The sequence below is a fragment of the Festucalex cinctus genome, chromosome 7 (genome assembly GCF_051991245.1).
Source record: "Festucalex cinctus isolate MCC-2025b chromosome 7, RoL_Fcin_1.0, whole genome shotgun sequence".
NCBI lineage: Eukaryota > Metazoa > Chordata > Actinopteri > Syngnathiformes > Syngnathidae > Festucalex > Festucalex cinctus.
In genome coordinates, this window is record NC_135417.1 from 11,730,784 (window position 1) to 11,752,500 (window position 21,717).

Below are 21,717 nucleotides of genomic sequence, written 5' to 3' on the forward strand. Positions count from 1 at the left end.
TGCCGAGCAGGCACACTTTGCTCCTGTAGCATGTGACTTAGCGCCACAAGGCTCGCAACCTTGCAAGCTGGAGTCTACTTGTCCATTTGCACAAACAGAATTGCTAAACAGTGGCTCACTTTAGTTTTAGCCAAATACAAAAAAAAAAAAAAAAAATCTTGTGCTCCAAATTTGGCCTCAGGCCAGACCCTTTTTCAAATGGAATAAACGTTTTGGCAAGTTGCATGTTAGTCTTCTATTGCTATAAAAAAAAAAAACTATTGTGTGGGCCTTGCAAAAAAAAAAAAAAAAAAAAAAAAAAAAGTCAAAATCCAGTAAAACAGCCGGGATTGCAAAATGTGAAAATGGCAAGTGAATGAGCAAGTTTGCACAACATAAAAATTGGTTTTTATATAACAAAAAAAAAAAAAAAAAAAAATTAGAAGCAAGAAGCTGGACAGTAAGATGCAGTTGTAGAGTACTTTATTAACCAATGCAGGGAACTGAAAGTAGTTTACATCATCTTTACTCAGCTGCAATCATGCCTAGTCGCCCTGTACTTCCACTTCACACAGCGTCAGGTATTCTTTTCTTCCAGGGATCACAATGTTGACAAAGCGGCCTTTCATTCCATTGCACCCATATGATTTGGAGTGGCCAGCTGGGATTGATGAGATCACAGTACATCTTGCGGAAAGGGGGAAAAAAAAAAAAAAAAAAAAAAAAGAATATATATATATATAATAAAGTCAATTATGAGTACAGTACATGATTAGCACACTTACCTAGGATTAGCATTGCCATTGTCTCGGAGGGAGTTGCCAATACGGATCTCGGCTCCATTAAGTCGTTCATGGCAACAATCTTTTCTGTTTGTAATGGTGACAATGTCTATTTTGTGCATTTTCTTGAGGTCCAGTCTCCACCATGGTTTCAGCTCTTTTTTTGTGTGAGAACAAGAGTTGTGTTTCCTGTCGCTTGCACGATTTCCATCAATGGCCTTGTGGGGACTGCCACTCCCGTGCCGGGAGGACTGGCAGGCTTTTCCATGCCGGGCAATGTTACCTGCACAGAGGAAAATGTTTTTGTGGGAGCAACCTAATGGTCAATGAAATAACTACATCTGAACCTGAGCCTAAAGAGCAAGAGTACAATTTGGAATTCAACTAGTTTAAAAAAAAAAAAATAATGAAAAAAAAAAAAAGGCAGCTTTTGAACACAATAGGTGCTTTTCCACCACAGAACTTTTCAGTTGACACATTTTTCCACCACCACCACCACCACAACTAGGGTAATTAAACTGCCCAGGGTGCATCCATGTACTCTTAGAATGAAGGCCTTGCTGAGCCAGGTTGGAACTTTGAGGGGCCACGGCTGATATGTCAAATTTGGAGTTGTTTTTACAGCAGCTGGGCTCAAATCAAACTCACTTGAATTAATTACCGAGAACTGAGACCCCGTGGAAACTATTCTAAAATTTGCTGATGAACTTTTACAACCACAGAACTCCCATTCTGGGCTTGTTGGTGGAAAAGCAGCTAAGGACACTAAAAGGAGGGGCACCTTGTGGGTCTGCATTAATTAATCACCTCATTGTCTGTACAGAGTAAAAAGCACCAAGTGAAAGATTGGGAAGCCACCAATCAGATATAAGCCCAAGACAGACAAGGGTGATTATCTGTTCCCATTCATACAGGGAAGAGAAGACTTATCGTTCGAGCTGCTTGCCTCTTCCGTTATAACCAACAAGGTGAGAAGGGCCAAAAAGAGCATCCTATGAAATGAGTAAACAAGTTATGTAGCCGATGCAATATTTGAATCAGTCTTGCCAAGTTGCAATATATTCACATGGCATGCAGGGTTGAGAACACAAGTGCAGAGAAGCAGGCAAAAGCAAGCCGTAGATGTGCTCACAAAAAAAAAATAATAATAAAAAAGAAAAAAAGAACTTGAAATTAACAAACAGATGAAAAGGAACAACCACTACACTTACTTGTGATACATGGAGCCAAGGACACACTTGCCAACAAACACGAACGCTCGACTGAGGAGTGAATTGAAACAGACACCTAAATACAAGCAAACTAACGAGACGACGAGAATCACCTGGACAAGACAAGTGGCTGAGGGAGCCGATTGGTGGACACAAGTGACGGGGGCTGAACGCTAACAAAACACACATAAACCAGAAGAAAAGACATAACATGAAATGAAACCAAATACAAAGCTAAACAACATGGATAATGACCGTCATGTCTCCTATTTAAATGCAGTAAATTTATATGTATTGTACTGCATCTATTGTACCTAAAAATCTAAATTTTGTTTTAATTTGCTTTCCGACGACCACTTTGTACACTTTCTGGCTTTTTTCCCGTCAGGGTGATTATAAATGTGAGGTGGAACATGAAGCACTAATGGCTGGAGGAAAGATTTCCATTGGTGTCTCATTGCCTCGCTCTGTGTATCAAAAATGAGACAAATGATTGAAGGCCACGTTGACTAAAATCCATAAAACATGCACCAAATCATTAGAACATTGAAATAATGTATATTTTGTTCATTTTAAAACTCATTTGCTCCCAATAACGTGTAAATACGTTTTTTTAATGTTCTAAGTGTCCCAAAGACGTATTTATACGTTTTTTTGTTTGTTTGTGTTTTTAATGCTAGAGCATACTTCAGCCTCTCAACTGCAAAGAGAAATGGTAGTTATTACACAAACGGCCAGCAGGTGGCAGCAGAGCAAAGGAGATCAACCAGGGCCATCTTGAAAAAAAAGCTCAATTACTTAATTTAGCTCTCTTCTAATGCTAATTGCTGCAAAACATAAACAGATAGAAACATACTTTTTTTTTCTTGATGAAAGAAGAGACTTTAATCTTTCTTTTGATAGGTTCCATGCTTTTATAGAAATTGAACACAATATTCTGCGGGCCTTGCAAAATCAGTCCAAATCCAGTAAAACAGCCGGGAGCGAACGGGATTGCGAAATGTGAAAATGGCGGCGAGTGAATGAGTTAATTACAATAATTGAATGAAAAGATTTCAAAGCAAGAACAAGTGCAGTAAGACTTTTGATTTATTGGTGACAGAGTGCATACATTATTAACCAATACAGCAGAAAAAAGAAAAAAAAATCACAATAAAGTGAAAGTGAGGTAGGGGGACTTTCTTCTACTGACCCCTCCCCCAATGACCAAGAGCCCTTGATGCTGGGCTGATGGATATTGTGTCGCATTTGATACATAAAATACCCAAAGAAAAGGCCAGAAATATGGATGTGCTGCAATAATACACTGATTAGCTTTATTATCAATGAATAGGTGTGGAAGATCTTGATGGTCAATCAATTACCTGGATGATAATAGATTGAAAGCGGAAAGGAGAATGTGGTTTATGTTGACCTCCCCTTATCACCACCCCCACAAAAAGGTTTGACATTATGCATACTTATTTTGCAAATTGAAGCTGAATATGTCATTTACAGTCTGTGGAGTTTAAAATGTAAACATTGCCAAATGAACTGCCACCTGTCTGTGATTTGGCCAAGCTATTAGTGTTACTTTGTAGAAGAGTAAAACGATCCGAAGTCATCCTAAAGACGACAGTACAGGTACCTTAAGCTTAAAAATAAAGAAAAAAATATGATTAATGCATTATGAGAAATTGAACTCCAAATAAGAATTTGGCTTTTGCGGAACGCTCGTGACTCAGCTGCAGTCGTCATGGTTGGAGTCCTCGTCGGCCCCGTCCCCTTGTACTTCCACTTCGCACAGCGTCAGGTATTCTCGTTTTCCAGGAATCACGATGTTGACGTGGCGCCCTTCCATCCCGTTGCACGCAAACGATTTGGAGTGGCCAGCTGCGATCGATGCAATCACAGTACATCTAAAGGAAACGACATTTAAATACATAAAATAAAATAAAATAAAAAGTTAGCAGTGGAGTATAAAAACATTACTTGTCCTATATCTGTGCCTGGTGCAAGTCTAGTGGAGTGGAGTTTGCTTCCGTTTGGTCGTAGTTTGCAGATAAACGGTGTTTGACACTTATGTGCCGTTGTGGGAGGGAACATAGCCAACTCCTGGCCAAGCAAAACCAAAACCAAATTCATTAGAGATCGGTCTACATGCCAGAAAGACTCAGTGGAGTCCATGCAGGAGATGGTAAAGAGGAGACCATAAGCTCAGTATGTCTGCCTCGATGAACCAAAATCACATTATGCCACCTAAGCCAAAATGTACACCTGCTTTTAGTCATTCTAAAACAGTGGTGTCCAAACTACGGCCCCGGGGGCCGTTTGCGGCCCGCTGTCCATTTTTCAGTGGCACCGCGACATATGCTAAAAAATGGCATTTGACTCAGGTCAAATAAATTGATAAAAACAAAAAATGTTTGGGGATGGTCAAAGAAGGGAGGGCGTTGAAAAACACAGGTGACATTAAACGTTTTTTTAATTAACAAAAATTAACTCATCCACTGCCAATCTAATTAAAACGATATTCGACGTCTATAGTCGTCCATGGCAGCGAATGAGTTAACAAAATAACGAATACAATTCAAAAAACAATTTTGTTAACGAAATAAAATAAAAATGAAAACGTTTTTAAAAAAAAAACAAAAACGATCAAATTACATTTTATGTTTACAAAACTGACTAAAACTAACTATAATTATAGCAAACGTCCTTCGTTTTAGTCTTTGGCAATTAATTTAATGCATGAGCCTTTGGGGATGATTTTTAGTAGATTTATTTTGATTATAAAAACAAACAAACAAACAGAATAATGACGATTGAAATTATGTCACACTGAAGTGACGTCATCGAGCAAGCCAATAGAAAAGCATCTTCAGATGACATCGCTCCAATAGTGTTTTTTAAATATTGTGCACAAGTAATATACATTTTTTTGCAAAAAAAACTAAAACTAATACTGAAACTAAAATAAAACTAATTATTTACTAAAGAACTGAAACTAATAAAAACTCACAGAACCACCCTGAAAACTAATTAAAACCAACTAAATTTAAAAAACAAAACTAAATAAAATAAAAATAAAAATAAATAAAATAAAAACTAAAATTCCAAAATTCCCAAACTATAATAACCCTACTGCCATATTACAAATAAATTGCTTTATATACTGTAGCATTTTTTTAAATATGCAAAAGCACAAATAAATTATTTGTACAATTTTTAGGACTAAAAAACACAATTTCTCTTCATAACATTATGTGGCCCTTCTGAATTTTCTGTATGTGGCCCTCAATTGAAAAAGTTTGGACACCCCTGGTCTAAAATCTAGTCTACTTTTGGTCACTAAATTGCCATATGAGATATGCTTGCAATAAAAAATGCCTATCGAGGTGTCGCGCGGTCTACCAAATTCACAAACATGTTGAACCAAACTTGCCCCGGCACAAGATGAAGAAGCTCCGTCCATTTTGACACGCATTAGCACACTTACCTGGGATTAGCATTGCCATTGTCGTCAAGCGAGTCCCCAATGCGGATCTCGGCTCCATTAATCCGGTTGTGACAACAATCTCTTCTGTTCGTAATGGTGACGGTGTTGATTTTGTATCGTTTTTGGAGGTCCAGTCTCCACCATGGTTTCATATCTTTGTTTGTGTGCGTGCAAGAGTTTTGTCTCCAGTTGCTTGCGCGATTTCCATCGACGGCCCTTTGGGGGCTGGTATTGCCGTACCTGGAGGATTGGCAGGCTTTTCCGTTCAGGGCAATGTTACCTGGACAGAGAAAATGTTGAATGTCTTTGTGGGGAAATTAACGCTTTGACTGCCAAACATTATCCAAGAAACAACACCAACAGTGCCAGCCGATTTCAAGCATTTTCACCCATCTTTCAAAGCAAACAAAATATTTTTTCACAAAAAAGTATGTTTCTACCTTATTCTGTTCTTTAGTAATCACCATTTGAAAATAGGTCATTTAAGTGACATTTGCATAAATAGAAAAAAAATGATAGAAAAAAAGCTTTTTGTGAAAAGATAAATTTTTTTGCACAAAAGTGACTTTGACACTATTTTTTTTCGACACTCTGTGAATTAAATTTAATGTGACCAAGGCTTTGATCATTCATGTCACCCTTGAAAACGTTCGATTTGATCAGATTCATCGTAATTTTAGACACCCGGCAGCCCATTGGAAATAGATACAATGCTGCCATCTGCTGGCCATGATTAGTGGCTGCTTTTTGGGATTTCACAACCCCAAGGACAAGGCAGTGCTGCACAAGATGTTACGCTTCCCGTTGAGGGAACAAAAACAAAACAAAACAAAAAAAAACGTAGTTTATGCCGGCATTCATTAGGATTTTTAGGATACGTCATTCAACGTTTTTGGCGGTCAAAGAGTTAATGTTCAATGACGTATCTGCATTTGAGCTTTTCTTAATGCCTTTTTTTAAGTGCAAGAGTACAATTTGGAATTCAACCAGTGTTTGGAACGTCGGCTTTTGAATATACAAGACACCAAATATGGGCATCTTGTGGGTCTGTACTGAAGTACTGAAAGCTCGGAATGAAAAATTGGGAACCCAACAGGGATAAATAAGTCCAATACAGACAAGGGTGCAGATCATCATATTTGCTATTAGGCATAAAATAAATAAATATTTTGTGTTTTTTTGTGTGTTTTGTTTTTCAGAGAAGACTTACCCTTCAAACTGCTGGCCTCTTCGGTTACAGCCAACAAGGTGAGCACCACGGTTAAAATAATCATCCTGTGGAAATGAATCAACACGTCAATGACATGAGCGTTAACTTCCCCTAATTAAGAATGATTAAAATGTTATCTGTGATTATAATTTAATAGTAGACTTTCTCCGTGAATCTTTTTCAAGTCGCAATGTTTTTCTCCTACTGGTATTTCGTTCAACCAAGTAAAGCAACTTCTGGATTTTGGATGTTTTGACCTACCTGAAGATCTCGGTTCACTTGAAAGGTGCAAACCCGTTGGTGTTGTGTTAGTGAACTCTTATTTTATACTCTTGAGCTTACCTATGTGTGATTGTCCTGTTTTATCAAGAGAATATCCTGGTCAAATAAATGACTGTTGGTTTTATTTTGTTTGAACTGTGCCTTAGCGTGCTTGTTATGATAATTGCAACGGAATCTTTGTGAGCCCGCGTAATACAATACAACACTTCAATGATAAGCTTGTTTTCTTTTGCAACTCAAACAGTATTTTATGTGCAAGCCTCCTTGCAGATTACTCCCACCAACTAACAAACTTACTGAACAGGTGCCTACATCTTTTGTTTTTTTCTTTTACATTTTACATTTATATTGATAATGCAAACAAATGAATGAAAAATTATTAAATTGCACATACATTAATTCTAATTTTATGGCAGTAACTATACTATTTATTATTTATCATGTGTGGCTTCACTTAGACTTACTTTTTTTTTTTTTTGTCATGAACCCATGTACAATACCAAACTTGGAGATTATTAATTATTTTTGCAACAATAACACACACAAAAAAAAAAAAAATGTGTGCGATCCTGCAGAACTCACCTGCTATTAAACTTAGACTTAGACTTGACTTTATTGATCCCTCTGGGAAATTTACATGTCCAGCAGCAATGAGAACAGATAATAAAATTTTACAAAAATTAAATCACTAAATAAGGTTATTACACCAGAGATTGAATTAATAATGACAAGAATAATAATAATAAAATGAAAAATAAGGATACAATCAATCAATAAATAAGGTTATTACACCAGAGATTGAATTAATAATAATAATAATAATAATAATAAGGAAAAATAAAAACTAAAATTCAATCAATCAATAAATCAGGTTATTACACCGGAGATTGAATTAAATAAATGAAAGTACAGTAAAGTATGTATTATATATATATATATATATATATATATATATATATATATATATATATATATATATATATATATATATATATATTTTTTTTTTTTTTTTTTTTGTATGTATATATTTTTTTTTTTTGAGGTGCTTTGTGTTAGTACTTTGCATAATATAAAAAATGTTGTCAACCCGCTCCTGATAGTTTAAAGTATTTTGGATTTATGACACAGGTCACGTCTGCCAAAATGGAATTTGCATTTATTTTCGTTCATATTTTTCTTGTTTTGAATGGTTCGGCATCATCGCATGCGATCTGCCCAAAAACCGGCAACTGTGACTGCTCCCTTTGACTCATTGAAAAATATGTTTGCAGCCCATTATGATTTGTATTTGAATATCCGTAAAATGCGAGTATCCTGATAAACGCTTAGCGTGGCCTCACTAAAAAATGAAACTAAACGTGATTCATGGTGTCCGTCAACCCCACAACATTGTTTAATATGTCAGGATGCAGCGTTTGGTGGATATCACTGAGCAAATCGGAGTATGTCCAAAACCTGACGTGCTATTTTGTCAGTTTTGTTACACCTCATTCAACACAAATATACATTCAGATCTCTATTTGCAAATAGACAGTCATAACAAAAGTATTTCAGTTGATGTTGCAGCTCATCACACCTGTCACACGTCTATGAAGCATTTCAAAATATATTTGCAGGTTGCCTCCCTTGACTGTCAAAGGATCTGTCTGTCTATCTATCTATTTATGTATTAAAACCTGGACTCGTGCACCAAATTTGCATTTGCATATTTGTTTACCATTTAACCAACAAATCCATTTGAATGGATTACTAATTGTCCTTTTGCGAAAAAGCGTGTCATAGTAAAAAAAAATTACAAAAAAAATAAAAAATCCAATTGGATCATAAGGGATGAATGGAGTGCACTAATATAGCGCTTTATCCACACCATATGTTGTCCTTCCTCAGTGCTTTACCAGGGCTTCACTTTTTATAAAAACATATCAGCGTGTACATATGCGGCTAATGCGCAAGCTAACACAGCCAACCTATGGAAAGTTTTTTTTATTAATGTTAAAAACAACTTCAACATCCAGGATCCCTAGCCGCAGACTGGTTTACGGCTTACTGGCTTTTTTTTTTTTTTTTTTTTTTTTTTTTTTTTTTAAGTCCATTCATGTCATGTCTTTTGTAGCAGCTAGCTAAACCGCGTGCAAATTTGCAACCTCCAAAGCTTGGACATTGTGAGAAGCCAACGTCGAAGTAACAACAAAAGATGTTGACACTAGTGTTGTTCTGATACTGTTTTTTGGCTCCCGATACCGATACTCAGCTTTGCAGTATCGGCCGATACCGATACCATACCGATACTTTCATTTTTTTTTTGGTTCAGAGCATTCAAGGGCCAATAGGATATCTTAGATCGGCATGCAGTGAACATGTCACATACCAGTCAATGTCGTGCGCCAGCAAGACGCAAGATGCTGCATCCAAAATCCTATATTAGCGTTGGAATTAATGGTATCGGCATTTTACTTGTGAGTAGTCACCGATACGGATACCACTTTTTAATGCAGTATCGGCACCTCTGCCGATACCAGTATCGGTATCGGAACAACGCTAGTTGACACGCTGCCTTGATGCACTTTATTGATTGCTTAACAGTTTCATATAATGCTCATGATGTAGCTATGCCCCTCCTCCTGTTCGCTTATCTACAATAGACTAATGATAATAATAAAAAAATAAAAAATAAATAAAAACTGCATTGAATGCAAAGTGGCTGCTTCATCCTGGCATGAAAGCTCTCGTGTGTTGCAACAACAACAATGATTTGCATTGGCATTTTACATTAACTCATTCACTGCCAATGACAACTATAGACGTAAAAAATCCAAGCAAACAGCCAGTGTTAATTTTGAAAAAAAAAAAAATAAATTAAATGAAATTAAATTAAAATTTTAATAAAAAAAAAAAAAAGAAATTTCAATTTAGTTTTAGTTATAGTCTTCTGACTAAATATAATTAAAGCCTTAGTCATAACTTAGTCACCTGATTGTATTTGAGTTTTAATCCAACCTTTAGTCAACAAAAATAAGGAGCAATTTTAGTCGACTAAATTGACTTCTGGAGGTCGAGACCCAGTTTGTGGTCTCAGTAAGACCAAGACCGATCACTATGCACGATGGTAGCACTTAGCAATGAAATTGTTGTCATTGTTGTTATTAATAACAATGGGGATTAATAACTATGAATGAAAACAATGAAAAACTAAAACTAAATTCAAATTTCTTGTCAAAATTTGCACTGGCTGTTTGCTTGGATTTTTGACGTCTATAGTCGTCATTGGCAGTGAACGAGTTAAAGACGGCTTGAATGACGAGTTCAGGGACTATGCTGGACCATTTAGAAGAAGAAGAAAAATGAAAATCTCCACAATATGACTTCAGGATATTTTTTCCCCCCCTTATCAACACATTAAAGTTTCAATGACGACAACTGTCACACATTACAGTACCTTATCCTTACTTGACCTATTTCTGACAACCCCCATCCTCACAGCCTGCGTCTATTTGTTTCCTTTCCCATCCTTCTCCTATCCGCTCAATCCTAAGTTTACATTCGTCACCGTGCTTTTTTCATCCATCACTCTCTCCCATCTGCCCGCCAGGGGGGAGGTCAAGTACATGCGGCCTTTGTCTGAAAACACGTGGAAGGAATTAATTGGCTCTTTTCACTCAGCTGCTTGTGTGCGGCTGTCACTTGGCTTCTTGCGCTCGTCATCTCGTCTCATTCCTCATCATTTTCTCTTCTTCTTCACAGACTTCTTCTCCCCCCCCCCCCCCCTACACACACACACATACCTCTTTATGTGCCGTCGCACCCCTTTGTAAGATCAAGCCCCCTGTTGCAACTGGATGCAGATTGTCTAACGTCAGGGGTGTCCAAAATACGGCCCGCCGTCCATTTTTCAGTGGCCCGCGGCGTATGCTAAAAATGGCATTTGACTCAGGTAAAATATTTATAATACATTTAATTGTAATACAAGTGCTATTAAAGGTTATTTTAGTTAACAAAAACTAGCGAATAACTACAACTAAAATTCCCAAAACAATTTCCTTAAGGAACTAAAATAAAAACGAAAATGTTTTTGTTTTGTTTTTTAAACGAAAACTAACTGAAATTACATTTTATGTTTACAAAACTAACTAAATCTAACTATAATTACAGCAAAAACTCCCTTCGTTTTAGTGTTTGGTAATTAATTTAATGCACTAAAATAAAAACGAAAATGTTTTTAAAAAAAAAAAACGAAAACTAACTGAAATTACATTTTATGTTTACAAAACTTTTTTTTTTTTTTTTTCTCTTTAAAAAAAAAACGTCTTACTATACATGGTCGTTTTAAAAAAAAAACAACAACAACAACAAAAAAACGCCTTAGTATACATGGTCGTTTTATTTTTTCGTTTGTTTTTTTTTTTTTTTTTTTTTATGTTTACAAAACTAATTAAATCTAACTATAATTACAGCAAAAACTCCCTTCGTTTTAGTCTTTGGTAATTAATTTAATGCACTAAAATAAAAACGAAAATGTTTTTTAAAAAAAAAACGAAAACTAACTGAAATTACATTTTATGTTTACAAAACTAACTAAATCTAACTATAATTACAGCAAAAACTCCCTTCGTTTTAGTCTTTGGTAATTAATTTAATGCATGAGACTTTGCGGATGACTTTAAATGTGATTTTTTAATTTTTTTTTGTAGATTTATTTTGATCTAAACCAGAATAATGACATTTGAAAGTATGTCACGTAGAAAGTGACATCATCTAGCAGCAACCAATAGAAAAGCACCTTCAGATGACGTCGCTCCCATGGTGTTTTTTAAATATTGCGCACAAGTAATACAATAAAAAAAAAAAGAAACTAAAACTAATACTAAAACTAAGCATTTATTAAAGAACTAAAACTAATAAAAACAGAACCGCCCTGAAAGCTAATTAAAACTAACTCATTTTAACCCTACTGCCATATTACAAATAAATTGGTTTATGTACTGTAGCATTTTTCTAAATATGCAAAAGCACAAATAAATTGTTTGTACATTTTTTATTTTTTTTTAGGACTAAACAATTTCTGTTCATAACATTACGTGGCCTTTGCATCATTCTGATTTTCTGTATGTGGCCCTCAAATGAAAAAGTTTGGACACCCCTTCCTTGAGAAAAAAAAAAAAAAAACAGTTGACAACCTAAATTGATTTCAAAAGGACGTGAACAGGAATTCAACATATTTAAACATTTTGGATAAACGGCTGAAAATGTCCTGTACATTTTTGGTCACAGACTGATGATGAAAGCGAACCGTTCTCAAGCCCCTCATACACATCCGCGTGCTTGCCAACTGAAAAAAAAATGAAACGAGGGAGACGTGTACAGGGGGAGGCTGATAGAAAATAAATCTCATTCCACTTCTTGATCCTCTTTTTATCCCCCCCGCATCAAACCATCCGACCAACGCTCAGCTCGCACCTCACAATTTCAACGCGTTCATAAAAAAACCTCTGATTTCACTTCATCCGCTTCTCTATTTCCTCTTACCCCAATTACCGGCCACCCCAGTTAATATTGCCCCCCCCCCCCCCCCCCCCCCGCACCATAGAAAGAAAGCATGAATCAGGCTTAGAAATTAATTGCATTCAAAAGGGAGGCCATGTGCCGAGCGTACTCCATGTTTCCATGACAACTGGCTCGGGATCTATAAAGATTAGAAAGAAGGGGTAAATAGAGCTGGAAGGGAGGGGGAGGGGGGGGGGGCTTGGGGGGGGTTCACCCCAAAAGAGGATAAGCATAATTACAGTGAGATAGGGAGCCAGTCGAGAGCGACCAAGTCTGTAAGCATGTGTCCCGGCCAGAAAGCCTGCCAATAAATAAATAAATAAATAATTTTTTTAAAAAAACAGTATCTCTGTGTGTATGGAAAAATGAGTGCAAAAATATTTGTTTTCATAATAATAACAACTATTAGGGATGTAACGATATCCAACAAACATCACGATGCGATATTATCGCGATACGATAATTATCACGATATTGTGGGGGCGTTGGCGATATTTAAAAAAGATCACAATATTGTAAAAAAAAAAAAAGAAAAGAGAGCTCATACTAAAAAAAAAGCTCAATATTGTGCTTTTGTACATAACAGCAATGCATATAAACCACCTACAATCTCTAATAATAATATTGAAGCACACATTGATGGCTTCACAAGCAAATTCGGTTCCCCTTCATTTGACAATTTGCATAGATTTTAAACATCGAAGGCCAAAACATCCCAAATGCAAATCAAATTGCACTAATAAACTAGCCACTAGATGGTGCTAGAACTGCACAAATGGAAATCAACCTGACTTTTTTTTTTTTTTTAACAGATGTGTTCCCTTTAATTATTGTGAACGTGACGACGACGACGATATTGTGGCAGTTTGAATATCACGATATCACGATATTGCCCTTGATCGTGACAACCCTAATAACTATTATGCCATTTTGGCATCAAATGGACGGGAGAAATCTAACGGCTTTCCAATCCGTGTGAATTGCACTGTAACATTTTTTTACGTTTAGTCTAGCAAATAAACAAGCAACGACATCATTTCGTCTCGACTTGACGTGCATTTATCAATCACGGTGACGTGAATTTGCAGCATATGGCTGGATGTGAACACCAGCGCAAAGAAACGTGTATTTTCCAGTGTTGCTACGAATGATCGTATATGTGCATGTGGCGCCTAAAGCTCGTCATATGCACATGTGGGGGGGCAGAAACATGCTCATCTTTTTCTCATTCTCTACTGCGGTCGAACAAGCTTGCCAGATGTAATTTCATCTCCGGTTTTGTGGATATGATGCAGTCAAAATGATAAATACATGTTATGTTATGTTATGTTATGGTTGTACCGGCCTCAAGAAGGTTGGAGCAGGCGCCTCAGGCCCTAATTCCAAACCATGTTTGATGGATGAATGAACAGACAGATGGCGGTGGGGGGGGGGCGGGGCTTGATCGATGGACCGATAAACGAATTGGCTGGCAGACAGACGGACGGATGAACAAATGGATGGCTGGATAACGGATGGATGGACGGACATTTTGACACATGGTTGTCTGTCTCCATTCCTGTCATGTCCAAGGGTCATTTTTCACCCGTGTGTGCGTATATTTGTTTGTGTAGCCATGTGCGTATGCATACAGTATTTAGTAGGGGTGTGAATTGCCGAGTACCTGACGATTCGATGCGTATCACGATTCATAGGCAAGGCAAGGCAAGGCAAGTTTATTTGTATAGCACATTTCATACACAAGGCAACTCAATGTGCTTTACACGAGGAAAGACAACACATAAGCATCAAAAAACAATAGTTAACATTCAGAGGAAAAAAAACAAAAAACAAAAACAAAAAAACACTTAATTAAAGCTGTTTAAAAGTCCCTAATCAAAGGTATAAGAAAAAAGCAAAGTTTTTAACCTGGATTTGAAAGCATTTACACTCGGGGCTGACTTCACTTCTGTTGGCAGCCTATTCCATCTATGTGCAGCATAATAGCTAAATGCAGCTTCACCATGTTTGCTTCGAACTCTGGGTTCCACTAGTTGGCCCAAGTCTGTAGATCTCAGAGCCCTGCTGGGTTTGTACTCAATCAGCATTTCTTGGATATATTCAGGACCCAAACCATTTAGTGATTTATAGACGAGTAGCAGAACTTTAAAATCGATTCTACAGCTGACAGGGAGCCAGTGTAAATCCTTAAGTACTGGAGTAATATGTTCTGATCTTTTTGTTTTGGTCAGAACTCGAGCTGCAGCGTTCTGAATGAGCTGCAATTGTCTCATGTTCTTTTGAGAGAGTCCAGTCAGAAGACCGTTACAGTAATCTAGTCTGCTGGAGATAAAAGCATGGATAAGCTTCTCTTGGTCTGCTTGACGCATGCAGTCCTTCAGTCTGGATATGTTTTTCAGCTGGTAAAAGGCTGTTTTAGTGATGAATTTAATATGATTACTGAAGGTCAGATCTGAGTCTATTAATACCCCAAGATTTCGAACTTGGTCTTTAGTTTCTAAAGACAGTGACTCAAGCTGTTTTTTAACAGCAATCCTCTTTTCTTTATTGCCGAAAACAATGAGCTCCGTTTTGTTTTCGTTCAGCTGAAGGAAATTTTGGTTCATCCAGTTGTTAACTTGCTCTAGAGAATGACACAATACGTTAATAGAACTGCTGTCATTTGGGGACATCGATAAATACAGTTGTGTGTCATCTGCATAACTATGATAGTCAACATCGGTGTTCTGAAGCATTTGACCCAAAGGTAACATATACAGACTGAACAACAGGGGTCCAAGGACTGACCCTTGAGGGACCCCACATGTCATGGCCTTTCAATCAGATTCAAAATTTCCTTATTAAATTTCCTAAGCCTTAATATTTTATTTCAATGCTGTTCAAGCATGAAACAGATTACAACCAAGTTTCAGATAAATAAATAATACATTTTCATACAAATCTTACACTCTACAAGTTTACTGATGAGCATTTTCTAAATTTGAATGAAAAAAATCGCAACAATCGACTTATAAATTCGTATCGGGATTAATCGGTATCGAATCGAATCGTGACCTGTGAATCGTGATACGAATCGAATCGTCAGGTACTAGGCAATTCACACCCCTAATATATATATATATATATATATATATATATATATATATATATATATATATATATATATATATATATATATATATATATGAAATTACACTTCATCAGATTATTGTATTTGTGTGCATTTCTTGCATGGGCCTATAAATTAATATCTCCATGTGAATTTGATTTCAAGCTTTGTTCAATGACGGGTTTGCGATTGCGATTTGTCCCTTTGCGAAGTGATAAACTATGATTGCCTCGGCTTTTTTTTTCTTTTTTTTTTGTTCTTTAACCTTTCTGTATTACACCTCCCAATTATCTTTCCTCGGCCGTGACCTCACAGCCCTCGAGAGAAGAGAAATGGAGAAGTGGCCCTGTGGATTGTCATTCTCCCAGTATGGTGCAAACAATAGCGAACAAACACACACACACGCAAAAGAATACTGTACACGCGCATGATCTTTTTTTTCCAACCGACGTATCTCAGCCATCACTCAGCAGCGTTACGGGTTTGAGACTTGCCATTCCGCGGTGCAAATCCACACACATGGACCGACCTTTGCACACTAATGAGTTCACAGGAGGCAAATGTTGGACCTGCCGTGGTTATGACGATAGCAGGAGTGTTAAAAAAAAAAAAAAAAGTGGCGATGTGCAGCTCCTTGACAGTTTGTGCTTGGATGATGTAACAGCAGAATACTCTGAGCTATTTAAAAGGAAGCGTTACTCACTCAACAGCCATGTTATGAGGTCACATCTGCAGCATCGAATGAGAGCTGCACAAGAGATGCATAACAATTTCTCAGGTAGCAATGTAGATATTTATTCAGTTTCTTGACTGCTTACTTGTTTTAAAATTTAAGTTAGATGACAAAGTTATTTAATTAGTTACATTGAGCGAATACTAACAACCCTGCTCAGCATAAAAAAAAAATGACACCTGGTTTCACCACTTAACTCGTTCACTCGCCGCCATTTTCACATTTCGCAATCCCGTTCGCTCTGTTTTACTGGATTTTGACTGATTTAGCAAGGCCCACAAAATATTGTTCTATTTCTATAAAAGCATGGAACCTACCAAAAGAAAGATTAAAGTCTCTTCTTTCATCAGGAAAAAAAAAAAGTATGTTTCTATCTGTTTCCGTTTTGCAGCAATTAGCATTAGAAGAGAGCAAAGTTTCATCAGTTTTCACAAATCTATTTAAAAGTAATTGAGCTTTTTTTTCAAGATGGCCCTGCTTGATCTCCTTTGCTCTGCTGCCACCTGCTGGTCGTTTGTGTAATGACTACAATTTCTGCAACCGTTGAGAGCAGTTGAGAGGCTGCATCAAAGCCTTCTGTATGCTCTAGCATTAAAAACAAAAAAACAAAAACAAAAACGTATAAATACGTCTTTGGGACACTTAGAAAAAAAACGTATTTATACGTTATTGGGAGCAAATGAGTTAAGTGTGCTGTGCTTTCGGCACATCAAAATGCAACTCACTGATGTGTGAGGACACGCAATATAAAGCCACAAACTCCTTGATCATAATTTTCATTGAACAATGGCAACGTTCACGGCGTATTAAAAATCGTGAACGAAATTGGAAGAGTGGAGGGCTCGTGGTGTTGGGGGTCTGAGAGTGGTTGGGTTTCTCTGTCTTCATGGACCATTAACCGTTGTGCTAAATCTCGTAAAATTGGAAGATGCATGCAGCAAATTAACTGTTCCATAATAATTATTTTCTGCAAATAGTTGTTGAAGTTTGTAGGTGAAGAGTTGAAGCTTATCCGGAATTTCAGTGGAAGCCAATGTCGGTGTTACATGGTGGTGGTGGGGGGGTGATGTGCAGCCAAGTTTTGGTTCAGCTGGTAACCCTGGCAGCCAAATTCTGCGCATATTGCAGTCGGTCCAGTGCTCTGCCCGGGAGTCCGATTAGGAGCCCATTGCAAAAGCCCGGGTGGAAAATAAGGAATGAGTGGGAGAGCGTCTCACCAACAGTGAAGGCCGAAGTCGCTTCTGTGTAATTGTTGCGTTAACATTCAGAAAATGTGGCTGTGCTGAGTAGGGGTGTGAATTGCCTCGTACCTGACGATTACGATTCGTATCACGATTCACAGGTCACGATTCGATTCGATACCGATTAATCCCGATACGAATGTATTTTTTTTTCATTCAAATTTAGAAAATACTAATCAGTAAGCTTGTCGAGTGTAAGATTGATATGAAAATGTATTATTTATTTATCTGAAATTTCAGTCTTATAGAGGTTGTAATCTGTTTCATGTTTGAACAGCATTGAAATAAAATATTAAGGCTTAATGTTCCGTTCATATAACATTCTTCCATGCTCAAGGTGTGAATCCGAACCCGAAGTCAGATGTTTGGTTGAATATTTTTCCATTAAAAATGGAAGTTTAAAAATCGATTCACACACACAAAAAAAAAAAAAAAAAAAAAAAGGCAATGATGATAAGACGTTGAATCGGTAAGACTCACGAATGAACAATTCTGAGCTCTTAAAAATAAAAAAAATTAAAAAAAATTTAAAAATCGATTTTTTTTTTATTGAATCGATTCGAGAATCGCGCGATGTAGTATCGCGATATATCGCCGAACCGATTTTTTTTTAACACCCCTAGTGCCGAGCATCCTTTGTGAGACGTGCACCTCTCGCGCTCCTCCGGGTGAACTTGCTGGATCCGACGTTTTGACAAGTCGGTCAACCCGTATGTGGATACGAGGTGAAACTGTTCCTCCCACATGGCGCACAGCAGCAGCAATGACGGGTTAAGCAGCCACAGAGGATTCGATTATATGCAGCTCTTGCCCAGCAGATAGATGGCCGCCTTTGCCCGGTCTGGAGGCAAAAGGGGGATGGGCTTATTCGCCATTCGCATGAGAAAACACATGCAAACCCTTTGACTTTAACATGTTGTTTTGCAACGTCACGTATTTCTCTCACCGTCTCTGCCGTCGGGTGTGATTCGTTTGACGCTGCACTTTTGCACCCGCTTCCTCCATCTGCCACTCGACCTGCCCGCAGCGCTATTTCACTTCCTGCTGTGGCGCGACTGACTCTGTCAAACAGAAGCAGACAGGAAAGACACCTGCGTGGAGGGAAAAAAAGGAAGTTAACGCTTGGAGGAAATGTGCGAAATGCACAAAACTTTTGTATGTGCAGAGTGAAGAACAAAGAATTCAAGTTTCTGACATTTCTACGGTTTTTTTTCTGAGGAACTTTTCTTTTTCTATCTAAGCTATATGACATACTTGGATGTTCAAATTAGAAAAGGTCTTTGATGCCGCGATACAATCTTTAACCCATCTTTTAGTAAAGGTTGTTTTTGACCAACTTTTTCAAAAGTGAAAGATATATGTTACACATGATCCTTAATTCTTTGACCGCCAAAAACGATTAATTTTTTAACAATTAACTCATTCACTCCCAAAAACGTGTAAATGCGTTTTTTTTTAATGTTCCAAGTGTCCCAAAGACGTATTTATACGTTTTTTGTTTGTTTGCTTTTATGCTAGAGCATGCAGAAGACTTTGATTCAGCCTCTCAACTGCAAAGAACAGTTGCAGAAATGCTAGTTATTACACAAACCACCAGCAGGTGGCAGCAGAGCAAAGGAGATCAACCAGGGCCATGTAGAAAAAAAGTGAAATTACTTTGAATTTTAAATAGATTTGTGAAAACTGATGAAAATTCTAATGCTAATTGCTGCAAACGGAAACAGATAGAAACATTTTTTTTTTTCCTGATGAAAGAAGAGACTTTAATCTTTCTTTTGATCGGTTCCGTGCTTTTATAGCAATAGAACACAATATTCTGTGGGCCTTGCAAAATCGGTCAAAATCCAGTCAAACAGCCGGGAGCCAACGGGATTGCGCAATGTGAAAATGGCGGCGACTGAATGAGTTAATAGTGTTCAAATTTGTTCCAGGTCACACATATGTACTCGCCTTCACCCTTGGGCCAGAAGGATTTCACTGCTTGTCTGTTATACCCCCAAAACGTCTGGAAAATCCGATTGGAATAAGATCGGGTATGGAGCAAAAGGGCGGTGAGAAGTATCTCAGTACATGTCCAGGTGATATAAAGGCCGGTGTAAACACACATTGGTGTCCTTCGTGTAACTGCGTCATAAATAGCCTGAACCATGCATGCACGTTGCCACTTTGAAGTTACACATGCATCTGCGATATGGCAGCCGCCTTCTGCTGTGCTACCCCAAGAGATGCATGAAAAAGCACATGCGCACGTACGCACAACACATTCCCTCATATATCACGCACAACAAGCTCTCCATTTCCCCGGAGGTGACACACAAAGCTACAAACCAGAAGGGTCATCGTACCTCTGCAGCCTGCAGAGGCATCGAATCAGGAGGCCTCATTCGCAATATCCGCAAACGCACCTGTAGGTGGCATCATTATCACGGGCCAAGGAATTCCGGCAACAGAATTTGCTGTGATCATTCACCCAAAATATGAGTACACACACACAGAAAAAAAACATAATTATGAATTTAGAGTGAGAGATATTTTAGCCAATCTGCAGGGCTCCCTAAACCCCAAAAATGAGCTGAAATCTAATTATTCAAGACAATCAGCCTTCGTAAACGCTCTCTCCTGACATTACATTCCGAGGTTAATTGAACTGCAATTATTGGTGTTATGCTGCACCCGCACCAGATGATTCGAGGCTGAAGACAGCACAGACGTCTGCTTGTGGTTGAATCCCCCCTCACATTGGTCACGGCGGTCCGTGGTGGGCATAGCACGGTCGTGAGTGTGTTTGAAACGGGAGAATTTCACGTCACAAATCCGTCTTTGCAAGATTCCCACACGAATGTTGGATGTCTTGTAAGAACCTCCGTCATTTTGTTTTCAGACCATATAAAACCTAATAATAAAGTCAATTACTGACTTGACTGTGCAAGTATGATGGTTTGCTTGATTGATGTCATTAGTCAGGCTTAGTCAGTCACATATGAATGGAATGTCTCATGACAACTACCTGACTAAGTGTAGTTTTTATATTATTACTATAGTATGATAATAGTAAGTATAGTTTTATGTATAATAACTAAAACATCCAAACAAGCAAAGAGAGAGAGAGAAAAAAAACAAACAACTGCTGTATTTGTTGAGGCTGAAAGACCAAGATTACACAATGAATCATGTGTTCATCAATCAGCCACCAGGAGGCGCTATTGCCCACAAGATGGAGCAAAAGCAGCATGCGAGCTCAGTGTCATTGAGAGGCCGGACTGCAGTTGGTTAAACGTGAAACATGAAAACCTGGGATCACTTGCAATGCAGGTGGCGGCGGAATCAGTCTGCGCTTTGTTTTTTTCTGAGAATTTAGAGACGCATTCGAGGTTTGCAGCAGTTTCCACAAAGCATACAGAACCCGGTTGAACCACTTGTTTGTTAAATTCACCTATGAAGTGATGAGATTATTTATTGTGGGAATGCTGAAAGCATTTGGGAGAGCGCATGTACAGGAAGCAGGAGGTCGCGGGTTCAAATCCCACCGCCGACTGTACATTGCACGTGTTGCCCGTGGCAGTTATGCTAACGGATAATAAGTATACCGACTGACTTATCATATCAGGAAATGCGTTCTAGTGAAATTATTAAACACGCGTGTCCCCAATTAGCGTTGATGCCTTTCAGCTCACAGATGACACAAAATTAAAAGGGTCAAATTGACATGTTTAACTTCTAGAGCTCGATGAGGTCACTTCCTGTTTCCTGTGGTGTGTGAAGCGAAAAGTGAAGCGAATAAAGTGAAATGGGTTTGCATTTGTTCTTTAACTACAAGTTACTAAATAATTACTAGTAATTAGGGGTGTTAAAAAAAAATCGATTCGGCGATATATCGCGATACTACATCGCGCGATTCTCGAATCGATTCAATAATCGGCAGAATCGATTTTTTTTTTTTTTTTTTTTTTTTTTTTAGGATTCACACCTTGAGCATGGAAGAATGTTATATGAACGGCACATTAAGCCTTAATATTTTTATTTTAATGCTGTTCAAACATGAAACAGATTACAACCTCTATAAGACTGAAATTTCAGATAAATAAATAATACATTTTCATATAAATCTTACACTCTACAAGCTTACTGATTAGTATTTTCTAAATATGAAT

At 37.7% G+C, this 21,717-nt stretch overlaps 1 protein-coding gene across 3 annotated transcripts in view; it reads right to left on the reverse strand.

The window, feature by feature from the left end:
* Positions 1-445: 445 nt before the first annotated feature.
* LOC144021734 (fucolectin) overlaps positions 446-21,717 on the reverse strand; it is a 76,372-nt gene continuing 55,100 nt past the window's right edge. For 2 of the 3 annotated variants that reach the window (XM_077525813.1, XM_077525814.1), the window contains 5 exons: positions 18,513-18,657; positions 18,218-18,407; positions 6,661-6,725; positions 5,451-5,730; positions 3,044-3,870 (listed from right to left, as the gene is read on the reverse strand). In XM_077525813.1, the coding sequence (XP_077381939.1) occupies positions 3,693-3,870; positions 5,451-5,730; positions 6,661-6,725; positions 18,218-18,312 (618 nt within the window). In that variant the 5' untranslated portion in view covers positions 18,313-18,407; positions 18,513-18,657 and the 3' untranslated portion in view covers positions 3,044-3,692. Of the gene's footprint in view, positions 667-764; positions 1,039-3,043; positions 3,871-5,450; positions 5,731-6,660; positions 6,726-18,217; positions 18,408-18,512; positions 18,658-21,717 lie in introns of those variants that run through there. The other variant, XM_077525815.1, reaches the window with a different exon arrangement.